The sequence below is a fragment of the Rhipicephalus microplus genome, chromosome 10 (genome assembly GCF_043290135.1).
Source record: "Rhipicephalus microplus isolate Deutch F79 chromosome 10, USDA_Rmic, whole genome shotgun sequence".
Classification (NCBI taxonomy): domain Eukaryota; kingdom Metazoa; phylum Arthropoda; class Arachnida; order Ixodida; family Ixodidae; genus Rhipicephalus; species Rhipicephalus microplus.
In genome coordinates this window covers 93,243,999-93,270,826 of record NC_134709.1, presented here as the reverse complement: position 1 = coordinate 93,270,826, position 26,828 = coordinate 93,243,999, and the positions used below count along the sequence as shown (strand labels likewise).

At 47.9% G+C, this 26,828-nt stretch overlaps 1 protein-coding gene across 2 annotated transcripts in view; it reads left to right on the top strand.

The window, feature by feature from the left end:
- Positions 1-26,235, top strand: part of LOC142774795 (uncharacterized) — a 75,292-nt gene extending 49,057 nt beyond the window's left edge. For both annotated transcript variants that reach the window (XM_075875879.1, XM_075875878.1), the window contains one exon: positions 26,025-26,235. In XM_075875879.1, the coding sequence (XP_075731994.1) occupies positions 26,025-26,185 (161 nt within the window). In that variant the 3' untranslated portion in view covers positions 26,186-26,235. The remainder of the gene's footprint in view (positions 1-26,024) is intronic.
- Positions 26,236-26,828: the final 593 nt, after the last annotated feature.

The window sequence follows — 26,828 nt, the reverse complement described above, 5'->3', positions numbered from 1 at the left end:
GCTTCGATAATCGCACCACTGAAACAGCTGATCTCTGGCGATGGACATCTCTCTGATTGGTCGCCAGCATGCGATGATGCTTTTGCAACCTTACGCCATCTCCTTACTTCACCAGCTATTTTACGCCACTTCGACCCTACTGCTCCAACTGAGGTGCACACGGATGCCAGTGGCATAGGAATTGGCGCTGTCCTTGCTCAACGCAAACCTGGCTTCTCGGAGTATGTAGTTGCGTGTGCCAGTCGCACCCTAACCAAAGCAGAGCACAAATACTCGGTTTCCGAAAAGGAATGTTTGGCCATTGTTTGGGCATTACACAAATTTCGTCCTTACTTAAACGGAAGCCCATTCGATGTAGTTACAGATCATCATTCACTCTGTTGGCTCGCTTCAATGAAGGATCCTTCGGGCCGGCTTCGACGTTGGGCGCTACGTTTACAGGAATTTGATATTCACGCCATTTACCGCTCAGGCCGCAAGCACATCGACGCAGATGCTCTTTCTCGTTCGCCCCTTCCTTCAGCCGTTGCACCTGTTTCTTTCGCCGAAGCTACCATCGCCAGCATCGGTACCGCTGACATGCCTTCCTAACAACGCTAGGACCCTTGGATAGCCTCGCTCATCGACGTTCTCTCCTCGTCTCCGGTGACACCACGCCAGCGTCTACCTTGTGCACTACGTCGGCAAATTACCCATTAGGCAATACGGGATGCCATGTTGTACCGTCGCAACTATCAGCCGGGTGGTAGGAAATAGCTTCTTGTTATACCTCGCCATTTGCGCTCCAACAAGTGCGCGTACTTCCACGCAGACCCTCAAAACGCGCACGCTGGCGTTTTGAAAACATACGACGGGCTTCGTCAGCGATTTTTCTGGCACGGAATGTACTCGTGCGTTCGCAAGTACATACGCTCCTGCACTGAGTGTCAGCGACGGAAAACAACTTGTCATGCCTCTGGCGAATTACAACCATTGCCGTGTCCAGCTCAGCCGTTTTATAGAATCGGCATCGACCTGTACGGCCCACTACCTTGTACTTCTGCGGGAAATCGCAGGATTATTGTGGCCGTTGACCACCTAACCCGTTACGCTGAAACCGCCGCTTTGCCAGCCGCTGCTGCTAGTGATGTTGCCTTGTTCATCTTGCGTAGCTTTGTCCTTCACCATGGCGCACCACGTGAGCTGCTTAGCGACCGTGGGCATGCGTTTCTATCGCAAGTCGTCCAGGAGCTTCTCAGTGAGTGCAATATTATTCATCGCACCACTACAAGCTATCACCCACAGACAAACGGTTTGACAGAGCGCTTTAACCGCACGCTCGGTGATATGCTTTCTATGTACATACCCCACGACCATTCTAATTGGGCCTTGGTGCTCTCTTTCGTACGTATGCGTATAATACGGCCACGCAAGCAACCACTGGGTTTTCACCTTTTTTTCTACTGTACGGACGTGATCCCTCTTCTACTCTTGACACGATATTTACTTACCACCCAGATGCGTCAGAATACCACCCAGCCTCCAAACTTGTTCAGTGTGCCGAAGAGTGCCGCCAATTAGCGCGGTTATTTACGTTCGTCGCACAAGGTCTTCAAAACGAACGACTTGACCAAGACAAGCCTGCTCACGGCTTCCCCGTAGGCCCATTTGTATGGCTTTCGGTTCCATTCCAGCCCCCGGCCTCTCCCGAAAGTTTGCACCCAAGTACAATGGTCGGTACCGCATCGTTCAATGCACGTCACCGGTCATCTGCGTCGTTGAACCAGTGACACCTGCCGAGGACAGACGATGCCGTGGTCGTGAGAAAGTCCACATCAGCCGCTTAAAACCTTACTATGATCCCCTTGTGCTTGCTTCGCCGTGAGTCGCCAGGATGGCTCCTCTTCACCAGCGGGGCAAATGTAGTGGGATAGAGGGAGAGAGACAGTATCTAGTTGGAGCACCTGAAAGACGACTACGACGAAGAGCTGAGCTCGTGACAGTGACTAACGCCTCTTGAACGAGGCAGTTGGTTTTATTCAATAAACCCCCTTATAATATATATAGTCAAGTAGATCCTTCGTGAGCGGTGACAACGTGGTTTATTTCGACATTTCGGCCTAGAGTCTGGCCTTCATCAGGATTGAGGGTAGAGTTTGTTGGTGCTCAGCTTTATACAATCTTGAATCAGAGGGTGAGAAAAAAGGAAAACAACAAAAAAGAGAAAAAAAGAAAAAAAAAGAAAAAAGTAAAAAAGGAGAATATAAGGTGGACTCCCCCGGGCGCTCCTTTCACTCTTCCTTCCCCCTCTATCCCTCTCCCCTTTCTGCCTTTCACCTTTACGATGTCTGCGTTCTGTGTATCCTTCCTTTTACTAACGCATTGTTCCCGACCAGACGGCGCCTTCTTTGTGGCTCTGGCGGTTCGGTGCAGAGGAAAAAGAGCTTTTATAAGAAGTTTAAGCCTTTACCTACTCAGTGCCTCGTCGTGTATATATATATATATATATATATTTATATATATATATATATAGAGAGAGAGAGAGAGAGAGAGAAACGCCACGTTCCTTTTCTCATGTTTTGTTATCGCTAAGTTAAACTACGTTCAGCGCAAGCCACACCTACGATGTTCGAAAAGCTTTGACACTGTAGTAGGTCGGTTTGTCAAGATTGCGCCCACTTCGTGAACATTTCAGATTATTCTGGAACCTACGTCGCCGCTAGAAATATCGCTAGAACATGCGATGGCAAGTGTAATAATTGGACGCGCTTGCCCGCTTGTAAGTTGTTGATCGACGGTCAACGGTTCGTTCGCCGCTATCAGTACAAGACTTTCCACTAACCGGGCACAGGTTCGCCCCAATAAACAGTTTCATTATTGGACTCGCAGTCTTCTCCATTCAGCCACATCACGACTCCGTGACATCTGGTGGAGGTGCTGCTTTCATGTACCGGACGGAAATTCTGCAATCGCTGGGCATGCCAGAGTCAGTGCAGCCGCAACCCCGAACCATGAGTTACGCTGCGGCTGCCAGACGCTACGCTCCTCCCCCACGTCCACGTCAAGAGTTCGCGCCGTCGCATTTTCGTCGCCAGACCCCGCCGCCGCCATCACCGATGACGTACCGCCAACCAGCCTCCGAGCGCTACGCGCCGAAAAAGACTGACGTTTGGTGCACTCCTGACAACCACCCACTCTGCTACCGCTGCGCAGAAGATAGCCAGGCATACCGCCGCTGCCAACACCACCAAATGGGCTTACGAGGCTTTGCCGTCAACAAACCCCAGCGTGGTGAGCGACCAGGTGACGTCGCTGACCACCTGACCATTACAGAACGGGCACCTCGACGTTCCTCCCGTTCGCCACTACCTGGACCTTACTGGCCTCCTCACCGACGACAACAGTACAGCAGCCCGACAGGGGCCGTTTCTTGAGCCCATATTCGGAAAACTAAGGGCAGCAGCCCATTGAGGTGCGGTTGCTGAACGGCAAAACACCAAAGACCCTCCGCCGCCACCGATGACGACGCTACAAAACGTTAACACGCCGCAAGCCAAATAGAACCCTGAAGCAGAAACTTCTCGACCAGAAGGAGACCTGACGACGCCACGTAAGAGCAGTCAAGCAAACCGACTTATCCGTGACCCGACGCCACAACTAAACCGCGACGCATGACGACGAACAAGCGACCTCGATTTTATATTTGACGGCCACAACGTCCCCGCTCTCGTTGACGTTGAGGCTGACTATTCCGCCGTGAGTGGGCCTTTCGCGACGAAATTGAAGAAAGTGAACACTTCTTTTCAAGGCTCTGAAGTCCAAACCGCTAATGGCCATCTAATAACACTAGCGGGTGTTTGCAAATCAAGAGTCACCATCGGTAACCGGACTTATCTAACCAGATTTTTAATTCTACAGCAGTGCTTCAGGGATGTGTGGTACATGGGATGGACTTCTTCAGTCAACACGGTGCCGCCATGGACCTGAGGTCTGAGACATTAACGCTATCCACAGAAAAAGGGCTGCCGCCGCACACGACGTCAGGAAGGCACGCCTTGAATGTGCTAGAAGACCAAGTCACCGTGCCTCCTCGCTCCTGCGTCAGCGTTTCTGTCGGCTCTCAAGAATCAACAGACATGCAAGGCGTCGTTGAAGGCGACCAGAACCTGATCTATCACGAAATTTGCGTCGCCACAGGAATAGCCGAGCTGCGGGGAGGTCACGCAAGAATGATGCTCACGAACGTCAGCATTGATTACAGGCACGTGAGCAAAGGTAAGACGGTTGCCTACATCGAAGAAATACTGGAAGCCAGCAATGCTTTCGCCGTCATCGCTTCTGCCGAAAGCACTTCAACGACTCGAGCGTTTCGACCGGCTTTCGACGTTAATCCTGGGCCTTCCAACGCACAAACAAGAGCAGCTGAAAAATCTGCTTTTGAAATACAAGACCTGCTTTTCGTCGCCATCGAGAATTCAGCAGACCCCTGTCGCTAAACATCGAATTGTAATAGAAGAAAATACCAGGCCACTTCATCAGAGTCCGTACAGAGTGTCAACGCAAGAATGCGAGGCCACAAAGAAACAAGCTGACGAAATGCTTCACGATGACATCATCCAGCCTCAAAGAGCCCATGGGCGTCACCGGTAGTGTTAGGGAAGAGAAAGGATGGAACACTACGCTTCTGCGTTGACTATCGCCGACTCAACAACATAACGTAGCAGGACGTACACCTTCTCCGCCGAATAGACGAAGCCCCTGATCAACTCTACAACGCAAAATACTTCTCATCGACGGACATCAAGACATACTATCGGCAGATTGAAGTAGATGAGACAGACAGAGAAAAGACTCCGTTCATAACACCAGACGGCCTATTCAAGTTTAAGGTCATGCCTTTTGGTCTTTGCTTGGCGCCTTAGACGTTGCAGCGTGTTGTGAACACTGTGCTGACTGTATTGAAGTGGCAGACTTGCCTCGTGTACTTGGACGATGCCGTTGTGTGTTTCTCAAGCTTCGACAGCCATTTACATCACCTTTAAGCTGCACTTCAAGCAATAAAAACCTCCGGACTCACTCTAAAGCCAGAAATTCCGCTTCGCATACGAGCAACTATTGTTCCTGCGACCCATGATAAGCAAGTCCAAAGTACGCCTCGATTTGGAGAAGACAACATCCATCTCTACATTTACGTCACCCGCTGACAAAAAGGCCGTGCATCTATTTCTCGGCCTCTGTGCCTATTGGAGATGCTTCGTCAAAAATTTTGCCCGCATCGCTGAGCTACTCAGTCACCTGACAAAAACTGACGTCGAGTTGAAGTGGTAAATCCCGCAGGGGGAAGCATTTCAAGAAATAAAACGGTGCCTGCAGACACCGCCAATACTTACTCATTTCGACGAAAACGCCGGAACGGAATTCCACACCGACGCTAGCAGTGTAGGGCTTGGAGCCGTCTTAGTGCAGAAGAATAACGGATTTGAGAGGGTCATCAGTCATGCGAGCTGGTAGCTTTCTAAGGTGGAAGTCAACCATTCCACAACAAAAAAGGAGTGCTTTGCCATCATTTGGGCGACCTCCGAATTTCGCCCTTACCTCTACGGCAGGCCATTCAAAGTTGTGAGCGATCACCATGCCCTCTATTGGCTAGCTAACTGCAAGGACCCTTCAGGTCACATAGAACGGTGGAGCTTGCGACTTCCGGAATTCGACATCACTATCGTTTACAAGTCAAGGCGAAGGCACTTTGACGCCAACTGCCTGTCCCTCACCTCCGTCGACCCACCGCCGCGTGACAACGAGAATGGCGACAGCTTCCTGGAAACCTTAAGGGTCGATGATTTTACAAAACGACAGCGTGGCGACCCTGTAATAAAGGGCCTTTCGAAATACCTAGAGGGCAAGGCTGCCGTTGTTCCGAAAGTATTCAAGGAAGGACTGACATTGTTTTTCTTGCGTACCGGCATCCTCGTCAAGGGAAACTTTTCACGACGTCGGGCTAGCTACATGCTCGTAGTACCTTCAGTATAACGTCCAGAAGTTTTAAATGCTCTACGCGAGGAACACACGGCTGTACATCTCGGTGTTTCTCGTGCACTAGCGAGAATACAGGGGTATTACTGGCCACGACTTGCCACCGACGTTACTCGTTACTTCAGAACATGTCGAGATTGCCAACGGTGAAGGACACCACCGACTAGGCCAACTGGACTTCTCCAGCTGACCGAGCCACCTCACTGGCCGTTCCATCAAATCGGCGTAGACTTACTGCGACCACTCCCAACGTCGAATTCCGAAAACAAATGAATCGTCGTAGCTACTGACTACCTCACCCGCTATGCCAAAACTAGGGCTCTGCTAAAAGGCAATGCCACCAAAGTAGCAAAGTTTTTCATCCAAAACATAGTCTTGCGTCGCAGAGCTCCAGAAGCCCTCATCACAGACAGAGGTAAGGCCTTTACGTTGGACCTAACTCGGGCAATCCCAAGGTACAGCCAGACAAGTCACAGCCGGACCACCACCTACCATTCACAGTCCAATGGAATCACCGAGCGTCTCAAAAAGACTACCGCTGATATGCTGGCCATGTACGTTAACGTCTAGCAGCAGACGTGGAATGCAATCCTTCCGTATGTGACCTTCGCGTACAACACCGCCATACAAGATACGACGCAGATGACGCCGCACAAGTTGGTCTACGAAAAGAAGCCGACAACGACGTTCGATGCCATGCTGCCAAACGTCCTGATAAAGGAAACCTCGACGTCACCGTCTACCTTCTCCGCGTGAAAGAAGCTCGTCAACTCGCCCTCCTGCGCATCAAAAATCAGAGAGCCGCCGACAGCCGCTGTTACAATCTTCGACGAAGCTTCGTGAAGTACCAGCCTGGTGACCGTGTCTGGGCATGGACGCCGATATGCCGACGTGGGCTCAGTAAAAAACTTCTACGACGGTACTTCGGACCGTACAGAGTAGTTCGACGTGTCGACCAACTCGACTACGAGGTTGTTGCCGACAGCATTATGAACTATGAACGGCGCCATGCTAGACCTGAAGTCTTCCATGTCGTGCCCCCCAAGCCATTTCGTGTGTGAACCTGAGGGCTCTATTTTGTTGTTGTTGATGTGCTTTATTGCTTGTATTTATTGTTTGTCTTTATTACTAAACCATCGCCTTCTGTCAAAGCATTGGGATGAGGCCTTCTTCAGAGAGAGACAATGCCACGTTCTTTTCCTCAAGTTTTGTTACCACCCCTTTGCACTAAGTTCTGCGCTAACCGCGCCTACCAAGTTCCAAAAGCTTCGAGGCTGTAGTAGGTCATTTTGTTAAGTATACGCCGACTTCGTGAGCATTTCATGTTATTCTGTAACCTACGTCGCTGCTAGTGATAACGCTAGAACATTCGATGGCAAGTGTATAAATGCTGACGAGCTTTGCCGCTTGTCAATTGTTGATTGACGGCCAACGCTCCGTTCACCACTATCAGTGGGAGACTTTCCGTTTACCGGGCACAGGTTCGTTCAAATAGACAGTTTATTATTCGCCGCACAGTCTGCTTCATTTGATTTGTCCACGCCACAACTCCGTGGCAATATATATATATATATATATATATATATATATATATATATATATATAATAAAATAGAGGTGTTTACGACGAGAAAGATTCAGGTGCAGCTTCGCAAAATGTGCTTTACCAGGCAGGTCTGGCTAAACGCGAGCGGCGTGCGCGAGCTACTACTACAGTCACCGATCATCATAGTCTTCTTCATTACCAGCAGAGCGTCCATTATTCAGATTCATTACAATTATTCCCCGCGAAATAAGGAGCCATCCTGGTGACATATGGACAAGTAAACAAGGGAGGGTCATAGCGGGGCTTAAGTCTCGAGACGTGGACAATTTCCTGGCCACGACGACGTTGGTCAGAAGATGGTTCCAGTGACTCAATGAGATAATTCACCGGCGACGTTTTTTGTAGCACACGCTAGAGGCCGTGATACTTGAGAACCAACTTGGTAGAAAGGCGAGGTGTAGCACAAGGGACATGAAGCCAGACGAGTGAACCTGGATCGCAGGAAGTAGTGTTATTTGATGCGTCATGGTGGTGCTTTTGGCGTCCTTGGTCTTGGGTTGTGAATGATCTCGCCAGTTGGCGGCATTTTTCAGCGTATGTAGCGGCTTGAGACAAAGTCATGGACTTTGAGGAGTCAGGTTTGTACGAAAGAATGGTGTGCATAGTGCAAGAAGGATCGCGTCCGTAAAGGAGGAGAAAAGGAGAAAAACCAGTAGTGCTTTGAATGGCGGTATTATAGGCGAACGTGATAAACGGGAGCACTCGTTGTCACTTGGAATGGTCTGACGAGATATACATCGACAGCATGTCACCAAAGGTGCGGTTGAAGCGTTCTGTCATTCCATTGTTCGGGGGATGATAGGCGCTTGTAGCGCAGTGAACGACGTGGCACTCACACAGCAATGCTGCGATGACGTCTGACAAGAACACATGACCACGATCGCTCAATGACTACCGGGGTGCTCCATGACGTAATACGATGTTGTGAAGAACGAAAGTCGCAACGTCTTTTGCTGTAGACGAGGGAAGGGATGAAGTTTTGGCATACCACGTGAGATGGTCGACGGCAACTATGATCCAGCGGTTACCGTCAGCAGTGTTGGGAAGGGGACCATAAATATCGACGCCGACGCGGTCGAATGGTCGGGATGGGCATGGTAAGGGTAACAAGGTACCGCTGGCGTGGTAAGGGAGAGTTTTTCGTCTCTGGCACGTCGAGCATTCCCGAACGTACTGTCGTATAAAACGGTACATGCCACGCCAGTAATATCGAAGACGCATGCGAGAATAAGTCTTCAGGAAACCTGCGTGGCCACATTGGGGGTCGTCATGAAACGTGGAACAAATTTCGGATCGCAGATGACGTAAAAGATGACATCCACCAGGTGCGTAGTCGCGTCGGTACAGCACGTCGTCGCGAGTGGTGAAGTGCTCGGCTTGCCGACGCAACGTGCGAGAAGGGGGGGAAGCCGTCCACCCAGCCAGGATGTCTAGAATCGAAGCAACCCAAGGGTCTTTGCGTTGCTCAGATGGCATGTCGGCCATGGTGACGGCAGTGGCATCACAGGTTAGACTTTCGCAGAATTCCGGGTCAGGAGGTAGGGGCGAACGGGATAGGGCGCCTGCTTCCGAATGTTTCCGGCCGGAGCGATAGACCACGCGAATATTATATTCTTGGAGGTAAATGCTCATCGACCGAGGTGACCGCTTGGATCCTTCAGTGACGACAACAAGCAGAGGGCGGGGGGGTCAGACACGACGTCGAAAGGGTGCCCCTACAGGTAAGGTCAAAATTTCTCTATCGCCAGGATAATGGCAAGGCATTCCTTTTCAGTGACGGAATAGTTGATTTCGGCTTTGCTAAGAGTTCGGTTTGCGTAGGAAACTACGTACTCTTGGAAGCCGTCTTTCTGCTGTGCAAGAATAGCGCCTAGCCCGACACCACTAGCGTTGGTGTGGATCTCTGTGGGTGCCGATGGGTCGTGTTGTCGCAGAATAGGCGGCGACGTGAGGAGGCGGCGCGGTTCATTGAAAGAATTGTCACAGGTGGCAGACCAGGCTGAAAGGTTTCTAGACCCGGCGAGGAGCTTGGTCAAAGGAGCGATGATCGTCGCGAAATTGCGGATGAAGCGCCGGAAGTAAGAGCAAAGGTCTATGAATCTTCGGAACTCTTTCATGGTGGTTCGTCTGGGAAACACTGAAACGGCTTTAAGTTTGGCAGGGTCAGGAACAATGCCCTCTTTTGAAACAACGTGGACAGGGATCATAATCTTTCGAGTGGCGAAATGGCACTTCTTCACATTCAGTTGCAGCCCTGTGGCAGAAATACACGCGAGGACTTCCTCGAGGTGGGTTAAATGGGTTGAGAAATCAGTTGAAAAGACGACAATGTCATCTAAATAACAAAGGCAAACGTTCCATTTGAGGCCTCGAAGGATAAAGTCCATCATTTGTTCGAAAGTAGCTGGCAGGTTGCAGAGACCGAAGGGCATGACTGTGAATTCGCAAAGCCCGTCGGGCGTGATAAAAGCTGTTTTTTTGTGATCGGCCCTTGCCATGGGTATCTGCCAGTATCCAGAGCGCAGATCTAAAGAACAGAAAAATTCGGCTCCCTGTAGGCAGTCCAAGGCATCGTCAATGCGTGGCAGAGGATGGACATCCTTGCGCGTGATTCCGTTGAGACGCCGGTAGTCCGCGCAATACCTGATGTATCTGTCCTTCTTCACCAACACAACTAGAGTGGCCCAGGGACTGCTTCACGGTTCGATTATGCCACGTGTCAGCATCTCGTCAACTTGTTCATTGATGGCAAGGCGTTCGGTAGTTGACACACGATATGGACGCTGCCGTAATGGCGTCTCTTGACAGGTATCTATACGGTGAACAACAGATGACGATTGACCTAAGGAAGGCTGATTTTGGTCAAACGAGGCTCAAAACCGCTGGAGGAGCTTGATCAGCTGTTCCTTCTGCCCAGTCGTGAGGTTGGAATCAATGAACGTGCGGAATACATTCATAGGTTCATTAGCGTCAGTTGCGAGTGTAATGGCACGATTCGGTAAAAATGGCTTTGTCTGAATAGATCGGGCCTTCGACAATCTAATTTAAGGTCTTGAAGCTTCCCAGACACTCGCCGCGTAGCAGGATGTACGGACAAGCAGAAACATTGCACGCATAAAGTTCCGCCGTACCATAGAAAAGTTGATGACGGCAAACGGGAGGACGATGGTTCGGTGGTGCACACTAGCTATTTGGAACAGGAGCGTCGAGTTAGTGGCAGCAAGGGAAAACACAGGCACTAGGACGGCGGACAACGGTGCGATGCGGACGTCAGCTACGGCAAACACTTTCGAGGGACTGTGGTGGTCGATGTCAAGGCACGGATTCGTCAACGTGAGTTCGGTACGAGCGCAGTCGACGAGGGCCTGATGGGTAGAAAGGAAATCCCATCCTAGTATGACGTCGTAAGATGAACGTGGGAGAACAACAAAGTTGACGGCGTGTGAAACATCTTGAATAAGAACGCGTGCTCTGCACTGAGACGTCGGCGCGATGAAATGGGAGGCGGCTGTACGCAGAGCAAGATTCGTAAGCAGCGTTGTAACTTTTCTCAAATCGCGACACAGTTTTTCACTAATTACAGAAACGACCGCGCCTGTGTCGACAAGTGCATGTACAGCAACACCTTCTACTAGCACATCAATTTCGTTGGGCGGACAAAGAGGACCTCTTAGAGAGTTTGACGACGACTTAGTTCTTGCCTCCGGAACTACGGCTGTCAGTTTTCCTCTCCGGCGGGGCTCGTGTGCCGAAGCATCAGGGAGACAGATCGGCGACGGGGAGGTAGCACCGGCGAGAATCGACAGGGCGTCGGACAATGAGTCGGTGACAGGAGAAGATGGTCGCTGGGAATTCTGGGCATCCTGGTAATTTGCAGAGTTCCCGTAGTCTGGAGGCTGCAAGCTGCGACGGCGACAGTAGCGTGCTATATGTCCAACAAAACCGCATGCAAAACAGAGGAGTCGATTATCTAAGGTGCGCCATGGGTTAACGACAGAAATTGCAGGGGGCGAAACAGGATGGGGTGCCGTGTATGTAGGCAGCGTCATAGGGTAGGAGGACCCGGTGCCCCGGTATGCGCCAGAGACAGGTGGGGCCGGGGGTCTAGCAATGACAGCAGCGTAGGTCAGCGGCGTAGGGACAGATGGCGATAGAGGCAGTGCCTGCGTGACCTGTGTCTCAATGACCTGGCGTAGACGTGGGTCTAACGAGATCACTGGCTCAAATGCTTCGGGCACAAAAGAAAGCTGACGCGCAACTTTTTCACGAATGAATTGTTTGATGTGGGACAGTAAGACGGTGTGTTCAGCAGCGACTTCGTGCACGAGGGTGGAAACTTCAGCCGTATATTCAGCGGCCCTGCGCATCAAGTTACGCTGCTTACGCAACTCGTCGTACTCCTGACAGAGCTGGACAACATCGGTTATGGTCTGTGGATTCCTAGCGACGAGCATCTGGAAGGTATTATCGTCGACTCTTTTGATGATGTGCTTGGTTTTGTCGCGTTCGGTTAGAGATTCATCGACGCGCTTGCCAAGAGACAAGACATCTTCAATGTAACTTGAAAAGGTCTCGTCTCTGCGCTGGGCTCAACTACGGAGACGCTGTTCCGCGCGAAGCCGGCGCACGGCGGGATGACTGAAGACCGCGGCGATGGTGGTCTTGAAGGCGGACCAGTTGGTAATTTCGCCTTCGTGGTTCTTGAACCAGAGGCTGGCCACATCAGCGAGGTAAAAGCGGACGTTTGTGAGCTGGTCGCAGGCGTTCCACTTGTTGAAAAACTTACGATTTCGTACTCGACGAGCCAGTCCTCGACGTCTTGTTCGTCGTTGCCGCGATAAATTGGTGGGTCGCGTTGCCGAGGCACGCCAGTAGAGTAGACTGTCGTTGTTAAGGCAGCTTGAGAAAGGCCAAGAGCAGTCATGGTGAACAATGAGGGTAGCGTTCGATTGCGAAGTTCCAGGTTGATGGGTACCCCGGCTCCTCCACCACTTAAAGTAGAGGTGTTGTACGTCGAGAAAGGTTCAGACGCAGCTTCGCAAAATGAGCTTTATCAGACAGGTCTGGCTAATGACGAGCTACTACTACAGTCACCGATCATCATAGTCTTCTTCATTACCAGCAGAGCGTCGGTTATTCAGACTGAATACAATATATATATATATATATATATATATATATATATATATATATATATATATATATATATATATATATATATATATATAAGGAAAAAAGTGTATACATAAGGGCTCGTTTTTCCATGTTTTGACACAATCACATCGAGATTTAACAGACAATAATGCCAGGGAATGTATAGGGGAAGTTATGAGAACAAATGGAATGTGAATAAGAAAAAAGAAAAGTGGGTGGAAAAATAACCAGCCATGAGCAGCAATCAAACCTACGACCTTCGAATATTGCGTTCAATGCACGAACGTGTTATTCGAAGGTCGTAGGTTCGATTCCTGTTCGCGGCTGGTGATTTTTCCACCCACTTTTCTTTCTTACATATATATATATATATATATATATATATATATCGTACTGGCAGACTTGGTGTGTTTAGGTTGTATAAGACGGATAATTAATCAGCTGCCCGCTCATAAGTTCACGTGGTACGTGACGCCAAACATGCGCATAAGCGTGTTTTCACGCTCGTTGTTTAGCTTATAGATGGCGCTGACTGTCACTCCTACTTCTAAATTCACATATAAACCCCAAAAAAGTGGATGGAGGGAAGGCCGCTGTGGTAGCTCAGTGGTTAGATCATCGAACGCGTTATTCGAAGGTCGTAGGTTCAATTCCTGTTCACGGCTGGTTATTTTTTCGTCCACTTTTATTTCTTCTTATTTACATTGTATTGGTTCTGATAACTGCCCCTGTACATTTCTTCTTGGCATTACTGTCTGTTAGATCTCATTATTATTGTGTTAAAACACGGAAAAAAACGAGCACTTAGGTATGCACTTCTTTCCCTTATAATATATATATATATATATATATATATATATACGCATGGGGGTGTAGTGGCCGTAGCGTTGCAAATAGTCAAGTAGATCCTCCGCGAGCAGTCACAAAGTGGTTTGGCCATGTTAGTCCGGTGCGGTGTAGTGGTCACCGTGGTCAACAGCCTCACGCCACCCGATATTGGGGCACCTCGTGCCAGGGGCAATCGTGCTTTTGGGGTATCTTTTTCAATGACGCAACTGGGTGCCCTTCTTATTTGACCGGGTTGCGGCGTAAGTGACCCCCGTATTCATACAGCAGTTCTGCTCTGATGCATGCGCTGCACCTGCAAGACTTGGTGCCACTGCCGACTTTTAATAAGCGTTCCTTTCTCAAGATAGCCCAGCCATGTCAGTGCCGTAAGCGCAGCGCTGCGCACCACACCCTGACGCCAACAAAGACGAGCAACTCCTTGTGTGCCATCATTTGCCTAGAAGTGCCACGCCAGCGGAAACCTCTACAGGGTAACCGTGGATGCGAGGTGGACTACCCGCTATTACCAACCTTTTAGCCGTGTGAGCACCCGAGTCACCCACACGTTTCCCGTGGTGGACCTCTTGAAGGTGGGGAGGGCCTGATTTGAGGTTGCGGCTCCAACTAGGCTGGATTACGTGGACACGCCACCACCCATACCGTCCAGGCACCTGAATCATAGAATGGACCGAAAACATGTCTGCCGGGCGTGCAAGGACCGGCTCCTTAGCAGCGGCATTCTCATACGCTGGATTACACATAGACGCAAGCACATCCTGCCAATTCTGCCTTGTCTGTGTGGTCCTGTCAACAGGAATGCGTTCCTAATGCCAGCGCTTATGAGTCATCAGATTACAGGAGCTTACTATTCTCTCAGCTACTGTGGCACTGTTCTGTTCGCATGGCGCGAACTATGGTGTTAGCATTCCTTGTTAACCTTCCATGGCAGAGTGAACCAATGCCAGCTACTTCTCATATTTATGTTGCTGTTGGTGTTGATATGCAGCTGTGTAAAACTGGTTATATAAAACAAATGCTACTGTTTAAAGTCTTTCTGTACGTGCATCGCCACTCGCTAACTTTCGCACAATAAATATTACAGTCACCAGATCCCGTACCTGTTTAATAGTACTAAGCAACATCCATTAGGCCAGCTCTGAGTCAGCAATTTTGACCATAAAAACTGTAATGATGAATGTAGTGGCTCATGCATAGCTCGGAAAACACATCGTCAGTGCTAAGCACAAGACACTCGCGCCGGACGTTATGGCTGCTTTCGCTAGCTAGGCCTACGCTCCTACCCTGTTTCAAATAACAGTTCTGACTATCATAGTTCTTTATTATATTTGGTGGAGTTTGCTTGGTCTCCTCTGAATCCCGGAGTTGCGAAGCTGGACTCGACCAGCCGCTACGACGACTGCATCTGCAACAAGCCCTTCGCCTATGGCTCCCCAGGCCATCGTGTGCTCCGGCGCAGTCCGTCAGCGGGACCCTCCCATATTCAGCGGCACGAACGATCACGACGTCGATGACTGGCCGGCTGCCTACGAATTCGTGAGTGTCTTGAGCAAATGGGACAAAGCCACGAAACTGGCCACCGTCGTCATTTACGTCAGTGGCATTGCCCACTTGTTGCTTCGGAACAATGAAACCGACGTTCCAACCTGGACAGAATTCAAAACAAAGTTCAGCGAAGTCTTCGAAGGTCCTGCTGTTCGCAAACTTTGTGCGGAGCAGCGCCTTCAGTCAAGATCTCAACTGCCTGGTGCAAATTCCACCAGTTACATAGAAGACGTCATTGACTTGTGCAGACGCGTCAATGCGAACATGATAGAGGTGGACCGCATCAAGCATATTTTCAAGGGTATCGACGAGGACGCATTCCTGATGCTCATTTCAAAAAGCCCGGCTATTGTCGCTCAAGTTACCGAGCTCTGCCAAAGCTATCATGAGCTCCGCCGGACACGTCTCATCACCCGCCGTGCTGTCCACCATCAGGAATCGATGTCCGGCTTGACTCTCTCGAAGATCCCGTCCTGCTCTCGCAGATAAGTTTTTGTACACGAAGAAGTTGCCCGCCAGCTGTCGCTCGTCTCCGGCCTACCAGAGCGCAGTGCACCACTTAGCCCTACACTGCGGACTATTATACAAAACCAAGTGTCTGAGGCCCTTCCTCCACAGCTGGTGCCACCAGTCAATGCGCCATTGACGTAGGCTGAAGGAGCAGCACGACCACAACCACACACGTTCCGAACGCCACCTCAATGCCTGCTCCTGTTTATACCCCCTAGCCGCCACTACCTCCAGTCCACCGTGTCCCTAATCCATGGCGCAGTGCCGACAACCAACTGATCTGCTTTTCGTGTGGTCTACCCGGACACCTCGCACGTATTTGCCACCACCACCCGCTCCATTCACGTGAAAATCCGCGTTTTTATGAGTACGACCACACGTTTCCCTACACTCCTGACCCCGAATTGCACCCTCCTCGACCAAGCCAACGACTATCTTCTGATCGCCGACCTCCTTCACGTCGTCGCTCGCCCTCCCCGATGCGCCAACACCCCCCGACAATCGAAGCGGAAAACTAAACGACGCAGTTCTCGTGGCAAGAACTGCGTCCTCGTCGCAAAGTACAAGCCCTCTTCGTTCGCCGCCGAATGTGATTAATGCTGTGTTGGAAGGTGTATCTGTACTTGCCCTTATTGATAATGGTTCCGCCATTTCTGTCATTTCCGAAAACGTTTGCCGTGCAATTCAAAAAGTGACAACGCCTTTCTTGCGTTCATTTCTTCATACTGCCATTACACAACCTGTGCAGCCTGCGGCCCCCCGGCAGAGGCCACACACCTTTTTGGCCCCGGCTTCACGTAGACGGCACCCCTGGGCGGCCCACTCTGGGGAAATCGGCAGTCGCCTTTTCCTATCTCTCTCTCTCCCTACATCTTCGTCTTCATCTCTCACTATTTATCTGTTCTGTCTTCTACTCTCTTCTGCCTACTTCCAAACTTCCTGGCGGCTAGGCTTAACCCTGTGCAAATAGCCTACCTTGGTCTAGGCGCATTGGGTTATTGTAGCGCTGTACGGCTGGCGTCTGCAGGTTTTAGCATCCGCAAACTTGTAGCGTCCCCTCGTTGGGTTCCGTGGTTGGTGGCCGCCAACGCTTCTGAAGAAAATTAAACTGGAATGCATAGACCGTTTTCCTTGTTAAGTGATCATACCACCTTAGAGCGCGTACGCACCGAGGACTTTGGCTTTTTCAATCGATCAAATGAAAATTTTCCCCATTTTCATGTTATACATAGTGAGATAAGCAGCAAGTAAGCCAGAACTGTATCCCCCTTTGTAGTAGGCAGATGTCTCACAGAAACTCTTGGAGCCGGGTACAAAGTTACCAAAATGGCCAGCGGAGACCTCCTCCTTGAAGTTCGAGAAAAAGAACAGTTTGAAAAGCTACAGAATCTTTCAACTTTTGGTGACACTCCCATCAATGTAACGCCACACAGATCTATGAACACAACCCGTGGAGTAGTATCTGATGCTGATTTGCATAGCTTGACCGAAGAGGAACTTCTGGAAGGGTGGAAGAGTCCGAATGTGGCCAATGTACAAAGAATCATTATTAGAAGAAACAACAAGGTAACACCAACGAAACACCTAATACTCACGTTCGCTTCCAGTAATCTGCCAGAAAGTATTCAAACAGGGTACACGAAGACATCGATCAGACCATACATACCTAACCCACGTCATTGTTTTAAATGCCAAAAGTATGACCATGGCTCAAAAAGCTGTCGTGGTCACCAAACTTGCGCACAGTGTGGAGTGTCAGGCCACCATTCTGACAATTGCGAAGAACCATCACACTGTGTAAACTGTGGCGGAAATCATGCCGCGTACTCACTGTGTTGCTCATTTTGGAAAAGAGAAAAAGAAATTATCACATTGAAAATTAAAGAAAATATCACATTCAAAGAAGCAAGAAGAAGAGTGTCGCCATTTTACCGCGCTACATATGCTGATGCGGCGCGTCAGGGGGCAACGCCGCGCCAGCCCTCGCCACCCCTTCAGCCAGCGCAGAGCGAGCCGTCGGCTGTGGCGCCTGCCCTCAAGGCGGCAGTAGTTCAGTCTACTCCGCCTCCTAGACAATTGAGGCCGGCGACTGGTGTCAAGGCCTCTGGTAGGTCCTCTGGTGTCAAGGCCTCCCCTTACCAGGCGAGGCCTAAAATCCGAACCACCAGCTCGCATGTGCGGGCACCCAGTGCCTCTGAGGAGGCAATGGATACAACGGTACTATTGGTACAGAGAGTGCGGCGCAGCTCCTTGGAGCTCGCCAAGAAAAATAAGAAACCGATAACGGGGCCGGACGACCGTCCTGCCACCTGAATTAACGAGCTCACTCCAACACAGGATACTCTTTGTACACACAGCAGCATCTCTCTTGTTTAAAATGCAGACAGAAATATTACAGTGGTACATCCGAGGCCTCGATGACTCGATGACTTATAAGAACTCCTCCATGAACACAATCCTAGAGTGCTGTGTGTACAAGAGACACACTTGAAACGAACAAATACAAATTTTTACGTAACTACGTAATCTTCCGAAAGGATAGAGATGATGCCATGCCACCATCCGGTGGTGTAGCGTTTATAGTTAGTCAAGGTATGGCATGTACACAATTACCCCTTCAAACTTCCCTCGAGGCGGTGGCTGTCTGTGCAGTTATTCTAAACAAACTCGTCACTATCTGCTCTTTGTACATACCTCCGCACCACCGTCTTGAAAAACTTCATTTCCAGTCTTTATTAGACGAACTACCTGAACCTTATCTTGTTATCTTGTCCTTGGGGACCTGAACGCACATAATGGTTTGTGGGGTGACTCTCGCTGTGATGCACCAGGTCGTCTCATTGAACAATGCCTCATTTCATCAGGTGCTTGCCTGTTGAATAGGAAAGAGGCAACATACTATAACATTGCCAACGAAACTTACTCTTCCATATACCCCAGTATTGCATCTTCTTCCCTTGTACCATTACTTCAGTGGAAAGTCATAAATACTCCTTACGGAATTGACCATTTTGCTTTAGTTTTGAGTACACCAATAATATATGAATGTCCTCCACATGTTCCCAAATGACTGGTAAACAAAGCCGACAGGGAACGATTTCAAAAGCTTACTCACTTAAATTGGACTGACATATGCGGATTAGGCATAGATGAAGCTGTGCAGTACTTCACGGCTTTTCTTACTGACGCAGCAGCCAAGTGCATTCCACTAACATCTGGACTGCCCGGCACACGACACGTCCCGTGGTGGATTACTGAGTGTCAGAATGCGCGAAAGGAGCAGAACAGGCCATGGAGGTTGCTGCGGAACTCGCTGACAGTGGAAAACCTTGAGAGCTTTAGGAAAATAAAATCTCGAGGCAGGAGAACGCGTCGGCAGGCCAGAAGAGAAAGCTGGCACTAGTTTTTATCAGGGATAAATTCATATACACTAGAGGCTAAATTCTGGAACATGGTTCGTAGGGTAGCAGGCAGACAAGTACGCTCACTCCCAATCGTAAAAAGTCAGGGTGATACCTTGGAATATCAAGCGAACTTCCTCGGTGCACACTTTGAATGGGTATCCAGCTCGTCCCACTATACTGACACTTTCCAAAAATACAGAACAAGAATAGAAAAGCAGAAACTAGAACACAAATCCTCTAGATACGAGGCATATAACCAAGCTTTCAGTCTAGCTGAGCTCCAAACATCTCTAAACTCCTGCAGTACTTCTGCCCCAGGTTCTGACCGTGTGGTGTATGAAATGTTAAAAAACCTACCAGCCGAAACAAAAAACCTTACTTTGTTTTTTACTATGCTATCTGGTTTTTTGGCACCATCCCTAACTCCTGGATAGAGGCTATTGTTATTCCCATTTTGAAAGAAGGCAAGGACCCTTCTTTAGCTTCAAGTTATAGGCGTATTGCACTTACAAGCTGCTTGTGCAAAGTCTTCGAAAAAATGATAAACTGCCGACTTGTACGTATCCTTGAAACAAACAATTTGCTCGACGCATTTCAGTGCGGGTTTCGAGAAAGTAGATCCACCACAAATCACTTTCTTCGTATCGAGGCACAGATCAGAGAAGCCTTCGTTCATAAACAATATTTTCTCTCTGTTTCCCTCAATATCGATTGATTGATATGTGAAGTTTAACGTCCCAAAACCACTATATGATCATGAGAGATGCCGTAGTGGAGGGCTCCGGAAATTTAGACCACCAGGGGTTCTTTAACGTGCACCCAAATCTGAGCACACGGGCCTACAACATTTTCGCCTCCATCGGAAATGCAGCCAACGCAGCCGGAATTTGAACCCGCGCCCTGCGGATCAGCAGCCGAGTACCTTAGCCACTAGACCACCGCGGCAAGGCGTTTTCTTCGATATCGAAAAGGCTTATGATACAACATGGCGCTTTGAAATTCTAGGAGACCTGTCCCACCTTGGTGTGCGCGGAAGAATGTTTCACATAATCGAAAGTTACCTGTAAAACCAGACATTCTGTCTTCGTGTGGGCAGTGTTCTCTCCCAAACATTTGTCCAGGAAACAGGCGTGCCACAAGGTGGTGTACTTAGTTGCACACTCTTCATAAGCAAAATGAATTCTTTGCACTTGTCCATCCCCAGCAATATGTTCTATTGTACATATGTCGACGACGTTCAGCTTGGCTTCAAGTCCTGCAACTTGGCAATGTGTGAGCGGCAGGTTCAGCTGGGTTTAAACAAGATCTCCAAAGGAGCAGATGAATACGGATTTCGAATGAACCCACAAAAAAGCACGTGTGTCTTGTTCTCCCGAAAGAGAGGCGTGCACTCAGAACCTGACATTGAACTGAACGGTCAACGTCTGTCTGTCAATGCGGAGCATAAATTATTAGGCTTAATCTTGGACACCAAGTTGACCTTCGTACCGGACATCAAGTATTTAGAAACAAAATGTTTAAAAGCCATGAATGTTTTAAAAGTGTTGTCACGTACTACGTAGGATAGTGACAGGAAATGCCTCATGAACCTGTATAGGAGCCTCATTCACACACGCTTAGATTATGGGGCCGTTGTTTATCAGTTTGCGACTCAAAGTGCTTTGAAGATGCTGGACCCCGTGCACCATTCGGGCACCCGCCTTTCTACGGGTGCTTTTCGCACAAGCCCTGTAGAAAGCCTTTACGTTGAGTCAAATGAATGGTCGCTTCATCTACAGAGAACTTACATGTCCTCTGTATATTTTCTTAAGGTGAAAGCAGACGAGAAGCACCCCTCATACTCTACTATTAATGATCTGTCGAGCTCCATTCTGTTTCAAAACAGGCCTTCGATGAGGCAGCCCTCTTCAGTTCGCCTGAAGGGTCTAGCTGAAGAAACTGGAGTGTCACTTGAACACAGTTTAATGGCTCCTGTAGCATACCCGCCACCGTGGCAGTGGCAGACAATAGACTGCGATGTGTCTTCCCAAAAAGTTACAAAACATGCACCTATTGCCCATATCCGAACATACTTCCTGGAACTTCAACACAAATACACACGTCCTGAGTTCTTTACAGATGCCTCCAAGTATAACTCCTCTGTGTCCTACGCTGCTGTCGGGCCATCCTTTTCGGATGCTGGCCCTCAACATCCAGGCACAAGTACCTTCGCTGCGAAAGCTTACGCGATACTTGTGGCAGCTAAACACATCAAACAATTACAAATACAAAAAGCAGTAATTTATACAGACTCTCTTAGTGTGGTAACGACTCTGCGCAGTCTTAAAAAACAAAAAAACCCGGTCCTTGTCTAACTTTATTCCATTTTGTGCACACTCTACACACTCAAACAACATGTTGTAGTGTGCTGGGTGTCAGGGCACCACGAGATCCGAGGCAACGTGAGGGCGGATCAGCTCGCTGCATCCGTCCACAAAAGCACTGCTCCTACACCCATATTAATCCCGGCCCTTGATCTTAAGTCGTCTCTCAAACGAAACCTCAGGGACTACTGGAAGAGCAAGTGGGATACACACACACAAAACAAACTACACATTATTAAGCCACACCTTGGTCATTGGCTGCCAGTATCAAAATCGCGTCATACAGAGGTAATACTAACGAGACTCAGGATAAGACACACATACACGACACACACATATCTTTTGTCCGATGGGGATCCACCGATGTGTGTCAGATGTGGTGAACGATTAACAGTCCTTCACATGTTAATTCAGTGCAAACACTTTGCAACTCTAAGAAAACAGCATTTTCCATTACCCTACTGACAACATTTCCTTTACACCCTGCAATGTTCGTTGGTAGGAAACCGCTTTTAGTCATAAATCATTGTTAGCGTTTTTAAAAGAAATTCATAATTTTCATATCATATACCCAGGCATTCCGTAGCACGACCTCTCCAGAGAGCTTTTTGCTGCGGAGGCTACACAGGAAAGCACTTGTCTCACGGCCCTTGGATGCAAGGGTATGAACGAGTGAGGTACTTGTGCTAATGCCATATATGTCCACTATCGTTTTACATTATCACCAACTTTTGTCACCTATGCACACCACACACATCTTTCATGGCATGGTCATTATTTTATTACTTGTATGTTTTTACCCGCCTTACTGCGAGGAATTTTATGGCCCTTATACAGCCGCTAATCACAATCATTATCCACATTCCTTGTCCCATGAACTGGCGCTCTTTGGCCATAAAATGGACCTTGCGCCAAAAAACACCATATGTCATCATCATCATCATCGCACTCTTGACGACATGCTTTCTATGTATCTCCCCTCCGACCACACCAACTATGGCATCTTACCCTTCCCTACGCAACGTACGCTTTCAAAACGGCACCACAAGCGATGGCAGGCTTTTCTCCCTTCTTTCTACTTTATGGTCGAGAGCCATAATATCCAATTGACACAATTTTCCCTTACCGACCCAACTCATCCGAAGGAACACCAGTTTTCGAAGCCGCTCGGTATGGGAAAAAATTTCGACAATTAGCCCGCGCCCTTACAACATAAGAACAAGTACTACAAAAATTTCGTCATGACGATGGACGGTCCCACTACCAGTTTTCGCCCAACTCTCTTGTTTGGCTGTGGGTGTCTCCCACTGCTGTTCATGGTACATCTACAAAGTTCGTCAGCAGGTACCATAGGCCTTATCGCGTCATAGAGAAAACTTCCACTGTCACTACCTCATCAAACCCCTCATGCCTACTCCGGACCTGCGTCGCCGAGGATGCGAAATCTTACACGTGGATCGTCTCAAACTGTATCACGAACGACTTGTTCTCACGACACCTTAGAACACATACTTGGCTCCATCTTCAGCGAGGGGAAATATGTAATTATGAATGTAGTGGGTCATGCATAGCTCGGAAAACACATCGCCAGTGCTAAGCACGAGACACTCGCGCCGGACGTTATCGCTGCTTTGGCTGGCTAGGCCTACGCTCCTAGCTAATTTAAAATAACAGTTCTGACTGTCACAGTTCCTTATTATACAACCAACATTATTTTACCCAGTCTAGTTTTCTTGTCTTCTAGTTGCTTTGCTGCTGTGTTTACGTTCTACAGTGTGTATTTTTCAAGCGAGTGGACTGAAGGATATGTGTTTGAAGACACACTCAAAAGTAAAGACTAAAAGGAAGATTTTACTAATGCTGATTTTGCTTCTTAGTGTTTCTTTCATGTTTAGCCTGGGCATCGCATTATTCTTTCACTCTGAGGTAGTAGATATGAAATCAGAAATATTTGAAATGAATTTGTTTGGCGTTCGATCGTTTCATCAAAAAGAAGTAGTTATTCGTGACGGTGCTGCATCAAATGAGCTTAGAAGAAGGTTTGCTGTCTCTTTGCGTGGACATTTTGGTGCGGCTGACTCGCCCATAATAAAGGCGTTTCGGGCTATAATGCCACCACATTTGTGAAAAGTTACTTTACTGTGGGTGGCTGGTGATAAGGGGCTGCTCCTGAATAAACTGGCCGATTATTCAGCGAAGCCACGAATGATTGCGCCAATATGATCGTGTTTTTCACCATCCGCCTATGTGGTGACTCCTCGAGATTGCAAGCGTAACAACATGAAAAGCTTTGCAGGTACAGCCCTAAAAATTCACAGAATATCGACACATATATCATAACCCTGACGCCGAATAATTTGTCAAACACATAAACTAGCAGTGGCAATTACGATGATGTGCGGTCGGTTGCCGAAAAGAAATTTCTATCAACACAGGTCCGGTCAAGCTCTTTCGCCTTACAAAGGTGCGCTTTGTATGGCGAGCTTGTAAATATAGATAACTTTTTCCCTGCACATGATCAATTACAGCTCTAAAATCCATGTTAAAATGTCCTTTAGGTGTTATTGCAATTATTTATCTGGGTAGTTGATTATGTCTTTTGGAACCTCTGTATTTCGGTTTGCCAGTGTAAAAGTTTGCGTGGCTGTGCGAAATTATCTGAACGAAACAAAAAGGCTAACGAACTAATCTATATTATTATCCTTCTGGATTGACATATTGATAATTATGTTAAGTTTTTTTTGAAAAATTTGGCCCTTGATTCAATTTGTTGTTCGTTACTAATAAAAAAAGATTTATATTTTGTTTATTCCGTGAGCATAAAACATCAGTCCTAAATTTGCAGTGTTTTTATTCGATGCTCTTCATTACTCAACTCCATTAAAATTTTACAAGACCACTCAGCAGTGGCTATGAGCCACAGGAGTTGATGAACAAAAGCACTTTTGAAGACCTTCAATAAATGTTAAGCACAAGTACATACGGCCGAGTATGCTGAAGAGAGCGCATTTTACAAGAAAGGCGCATTATCTCTTCAAGTCTGATAAATTGATATATGGTGTTTAACGTCCCAAAACTACCATATGATTATGAGAGACTTTATAGGAGAGGGCTCCGGAAATTTCGACTACCTGGGGTTTTTTAACGTGCACACAAATCTGAGCACAGGGGCATACAACATTTCCGCCTCCATCGGAAATGCAGCCGCCGAAGCCGGGATTCGATCCCGCAGCCTGTGGGTCAACAGCCGAGCCACTAGACCACCACGTCGGGTTACCTCTTCAAATCTAGTCATCACCCGTACGCCTATTACGCTGGTGGGAAGCACACAGATGATACCTTCGTGTGCTGATGATACCTCGGTGTCCGTGTAATGAATGAGGTTAATTTCTTTCATAATATATACATTTGAAGGGCTTTAGACTTCTTTTACTAGCAAGTTTGAGGCCAAGTAAGATTTTTCTATGTGTAAAAGCCAAACATAAAATTTACTCCTGAATGTGTTCAACAGTGGGATCTATGGACTTTAAGTGCAATATAAATTTCAGGTGTTTAGGGTGCAGAAACACACTTTCAGAAGACTGTTACAACAGGTGCCACCACAGTGTCTGTAGCAGAATACTGCGTTTTTCTCGGTTTCAGTTAATGTGCAATTCGTTTGTTTCTCTTTCTAAAAAAACATTGCCTCGAGTACACTTCCCCTGCTACTTGCTCACTACCACCCCGTGGTTGGATTAGTACGATGATATATTATACTACGGCAGTAGAAGTGTTTGCACGAAGCGTAGTAGAAAGGTACCCGACGCCATATTATCTTGCCCGCGTCCTCGTTTTCGTTCTCCATGTCATTGAACAACACTCAATTAGTACGCCACCCGAATGTGACCTACTGCTTCGGGAGAATTTCGGACACAGTAAATTATGCTATGTAGTTTGTGCATTATTAATTTATATTTACGAGGCACGCTAGCGTGGGAGTAACCGTTATAAGATAATAATGATGATGATAGTAGTAATAATATAAATAGCTGGGGCTTAACGTCAGAAAACAATGATATGATTATGAGAGATGTCGCAGTGGAGAGCTCCAGAAATTTTGACTTCTGGCGTTCCTTAACGTGCACTGAATGCGCACAGTACACGCGCCTCGAACATTTCGCCTCTATGGAAATGGGACCGCCGTGGCTAGTATAGAACCCGTGGCCACTGGCTAAGCAGCCGTGCACCATGACCACTGCATGACCACGGCAAACCAAAAGCGTGTACTGGGCAGTCATTTGACGGGTCCTACTATAGACGGTTTTGCGCAAAACAAGTAGGAAAAATTATCATAGAAAATTGTAGCGCTTACATTCTTCTAATGAAAACAGAACGTTTTCTTTGTCTAATGAGTACATTCAAGTATTCTTTATTGTCACTGAAGTGAGGGGTCGGCTTTAGTTTCTTGAGATGGATTTCCACTTCTTGCCACGTTAGCGGCAAATAACGAGAACTTTGACATGCGTTAGGTGATGGGGTATCACAAGCATAGCCTAAATAGTAGTTTTAAATGTTAAGCTCGCTTTTGTCTTTCTTTTTTTTTCAGAAGGCGATTGTGAACAACGCACTTGGAACTCAAAGATAGGGCAAAACTACGAGTGTGACAAAGTGTTTTGGGCTTTATGTGGCGCTTGGACCTACCCAGTTTTCAAAAAGAGCTGCATTGATCCCAAAGGAATTTGTGTTGGTCTTACAAGCCTGTGCTGATTCAAAAGTATACCAGGAAATAAATTTTAATTGTTTTGTACATGAACAAAGTTTCGGCACAAATACTTTCATATTACAGAAACTCAACAAAGTGCAAGCGTATTCTTCATTGCGGATTTTATTAATTGCTTTCTTTCTTTTAAGTTCGTAGCACTGAGAACCCAGAGTGTCTTCTTATGTCTCACGTCATAGCTTGGTGTTAAGCCGGTAAAAACAAGCTAACAGTGAGCTATAAATTATTGCATACTCATTCACAGCATAATACCGCAAGTGGGAAGGAAAGAGAAGTGAGTGTGAAAAGAAGTGGTACTGCATAACGTTACCATCAATAATACTGTACAGAAAGTTGTGTGAAAGAAAACTGGAGTTTGGAGTGGTGACGTGACAACATAATTTGGTAAGAAAGCTTGTAGCTAACAGAAATTAACTCAACAAGCATAGGCGAATTATGTTCAAAGACGTCTGTTGTTTATTTCCTTTGAGCCAGCGAAAAACAACTTTACAGATTGCGAAAAGTCATTCAACAGCCTCGCGTAGCATAGTTCCTGAAATGGGGCGGGAAAGAGAATTGAGAGTGAAGAGGAGTGGTTTGGGGTGGAGAAGTAGGAAACGACTAAGAGCAGTGGAGAAAGATAGCTTAGCT